We start from the raw sequence: 3,339 nt of genomic DNA, 5'->3' as shown, positions 1-3,339 counted from the left end.
CCCACCTGCTTCTGATGGATGTGCCCTTGACCATGAGAGTGGTTGAAACATTTTGGACTAATGTCAAAAGATTTTGTGAAACACTACACATTATTGTGGAGCATTTGACTGGATAAATACACTTCATCAGTTTGGGGAAGTTTCCTACTATTCCTAATTTTCTGAGCACTGGTTTAATTTGTCAAATGCTTTTTTCTGCATCTATTGAGATAATCACATGTTTAGAAATCTGCTGACTGAGTGAATTATAGTGATTGAATTTTTAATGTTAAATCAAACTTCTATCCCTCAGATAAACCCTACACAGTCACAATTATTCCTTCTGTATATTGCTGAATTCAATTTGCTGATGTTTTCTTAGGGATTTTCATAGTTTGTTTTCATAAGAGATATTGACCTATAATTTTCTTTATTTGCAATGCCTTTGCTTGGTTTCGGTATAGGTTAATATTGGCTCCATTAACAGATTTGGGAACTACTCTCTTAAGTTTTCTGAAAAGTATGCATATAATCAATATTATTTCTTCCTTCCATATTTATAGAATCGTCACTGGGGTCACTATGGTCTAGAGTTTCTTTCTAGAAAGATTTTAAACTATGAGTCTATTTTTTTTTTTTTTTTTTGGAAAATTGACCCGTTTTAATTTTTTAAAAACAAAAACACACAACACAACATCAAATTACTTTTGCCGTCTACAATTCAGTTATATCCAAACATTCTAAGACCAAACAGAGTCCTCTGCCCAGCAGCAGGGGAGTACGAGGAGAGAGACGCTGAAGACACACGAGGGTGAATGCTAGAGGACAGTCCCAGCTGCGGGCCACAGCCTTCCAGCCCGACGCACGCCGCCACTTTCACTTCACAGTTTGTTCACATGGCTTACGGGAAGCTCTTTAAAATCATTTCATCCCAGACGCCAGATTTCTTCAACAACACAGAGCTCCACATCGGTGTTTCCATCCGACTGATAGGACTAAAAAGCGGTTTTTGTTTTCATCTTGTTTTAGCAGGGCAGAGAAGTGAAACTAGCCGCCAGATGCCTTTAGTAATAAATGAGGAGAGGAGAGGTAAGGAAGGATCTGGGCTGTGCTGGGTGCTGGCTTCTACTTGTCTCCTTGAGAACGTGACTTCCGAAGTGTTACATCACACTCATGCCACTACAATGATTAGTACTAGTAATCTTTTCTCAGATGATAAAAAGGAAAAGTACCCAATGGACATAAAAATGGTCAAAAAGATCTTACCGCAGGTCAATTTTTCCCCCCCAAAAAAGATACAAAATGAATATATAATTGGGATGGTAACTCCGTTAGACATTCCAATTCACCCAGTCGCTTGTTCGCCATACAAGTAAGGAGAACAGGCATTGAGTTTTACTAGCAATGTTATAGTAGTAACCAGATGTGTTAATGGCAGCTTATTTGAGGTCCATCAATCCTTGGAACACGAGTAGGAAAGCATGGCTGTCGTTCTCCGACTGCCCACATCTGAACACATTCAGCTACCACGGAAACTACAAAGGAAGGAAAAAATATATTTATTCCAAGATTCATTTACTGGGATTTTTAAACGCCCTTTCTTCCGTAAAGCCCTGGCGTGCTGATAGTGTGCTAGGGACTGCTGTGTTTCCCAGCATGAGCTCCCATCCTCTGAGGGTCCTGAGAAGGATAGTGGATTGGTCCTGGAGCCCTCATGAAAGGAGGGGGTGGTCCCATTGGGTGGAACATGTGTGGCCCAAAACCTGGGGGTGGGGGCGGGGCAATACCAGGGGGTGGCGGCAGGGCTATGTTCACCACGGCTGGAGGACCACTTGGGGGTAGGTTGAAGTAGTTGGCAGAGGCTTCTTCTTCGGCTGCAGGAGGAGGCGGAAGAGCTCCTGGCAGTCCTGGAACGGGCTCTAGCTTGATCCCAGAGTCTGTGGTTCCATCCTTCTCTTTTTCTTTTCCTCTGGCTGCTTGGGACCTTCCCCATTTCACGTTGAGTCTACGGCCATTGACAATCAACTTATTAAAGGACTTCTCCGCAGCCACCTCTGCAGCCTGCCTCGTGGCAAACTGGATGAACGCACACTGCTGTCTCTGTACGACGGTGATCGTCCGGATCTCCCCAAACTGGTAGAAGTGATTTCTTAGATCGGTCTCAGTAATGGTATCGCCCAGACCACCAACATACAGCGTGGTGATAGTCTTGTCCTCTGGGGGGTCCAGACGAGGCATTGTTGAAGCCCGCTTTAGAAGCTTATCTGCCACAGGGTCATTGATCCCATAATATCGGTCTTTAATGTTCTGATCAGCAAGGGGGTCATCCGGATCTGTTGGCTTCTCATGCCTGTATGGACACTCCTCTCCTCTCTTACATTCTCCTTTTACCCAGAAGGAGCAAATGTGGGGTCGATTCCTTTTGTAGTAGGGTGTGGTCCGGGCTAGTTTGAGTAGCATGTCACTGGTGGATGTGGCTTTCCCCAACATGCCAACTGGCCGTGTTCCGTCAGAGTTGGAAATCTCTCTCTCCATATTCTGTGTGTAGTATTCTTTGTTGACATCTGACTTTGGCATATCATCCTTAAAAGACAATCCTGCATCCCGAACCTGGATGGGCAGGCCATATTCTAGGTCCAAGAGGCAGGTCTGACAGACATTCTTCAATTTACTGCAGGTTTGGCACACTTCAGTCTTCTTGAAACGCATGCGGACACCGGGGCACCAGCGAAATACTGTGAATGGCCTGGCACAGATTTTGCATTCCTTCCCATACTTTTCTTTGGTCATTCGAATATATGGGTTTTCTCCAAGACATGTCTGGCACAGAATGGGGAAGTCCGCATCCTCCCAGTTCTGCCTGTTGTAGGTGTTGGAACCCAGAGAAGTCGCCATCTTGAGAGCGTCTGGAGGCAGTGGCGGCTTCCGAGTTGGGAGAGAGGACCGCCACAATCCCGTCAGGCCTATTTTTAAATAGGCAGATATTCAATGTATTTTGACTTTAATGAGCATTATTTTATATGTTTAAGAAATCTGTCTGTTTTCTAAGTTATTGAATTTATTGGCCTATTGTTTTATAATATTCCATGTTACCCCTTTAATCTCCTAGTCCTGTGGTGAAGTCATCTTTTTCAGTCCTGATGTTAGAAATTCCTCTTTTCTCTTTTTTTCTTGATTAGTCTAGCTAAAATTTATCAATTTTTTTCATATTTAAAAAAAAATGGCATTTGCTTTCATGAATCTTCTCTGTTTCTTGTCCGTTTTCCATTTTATGGTTTTTTACACTTTTACCTTTACCATTTATTTTCTTCTGCTGACTTTATTCATTTTTTTAAGCTTATTTACTTATTTTGAGAGAGA

At 42.9% G+C, this 3,339-nt stretch overlaps 1 protein-coding gene across 1 annotated transcript; it reads right to left on the bottom strand.

The window, feature by feature from the left end:
• Positions 1-1,515: 1,515 nt before the first annotated feature.
• LOC131494842 (pre-mRNA-splicing factor RBM22) lies at positions 1,516-2,937 on the bottom strand. Its single transcript, XM_058699559.1, has one exon. It carries the CDS (start codon positions 2,872-2,874, stop codon positions 1,612-1,614), a length of 1,263 nt encoding a protein of 420 aa, XP_058555542.1. The 5' UTR covers positions 2,875-2,937; the 3' UTR covers positions 1,516-1,611.
• Positions 2,938-3,339: the final 402 nt, after the last annotated feature.

This window comes from Neofelis nebulosa, chromosome 14 (assembly GCF_028018385.1).
Source record: "Neofelis nebulosa isolate mNeoNeb1 chromosome 14, mNeoNeb1.pri, whole genome shotgun sequence".
Lineage (NCBI taxonomy): Eukaryota > Metazoa > Chordata > Mammalia > Carnivora > Felidae > Neofelis > Neofelis nebulosa.
Note: the sequence above shows the minus strand (reverse complement) of the source record. Positions and strands in the feature narration are given on the sequence as shown.

What these genes read in the sequence shown, in the direction of transcription:
- LOC131494842 (XM_058699559.1), bottom strand. Translation starts at nt 2,874, where the DNA reads ATGGCGACTTCTCTGGGTTCCAACACCTACAACAGGCAGAACTGGGAG.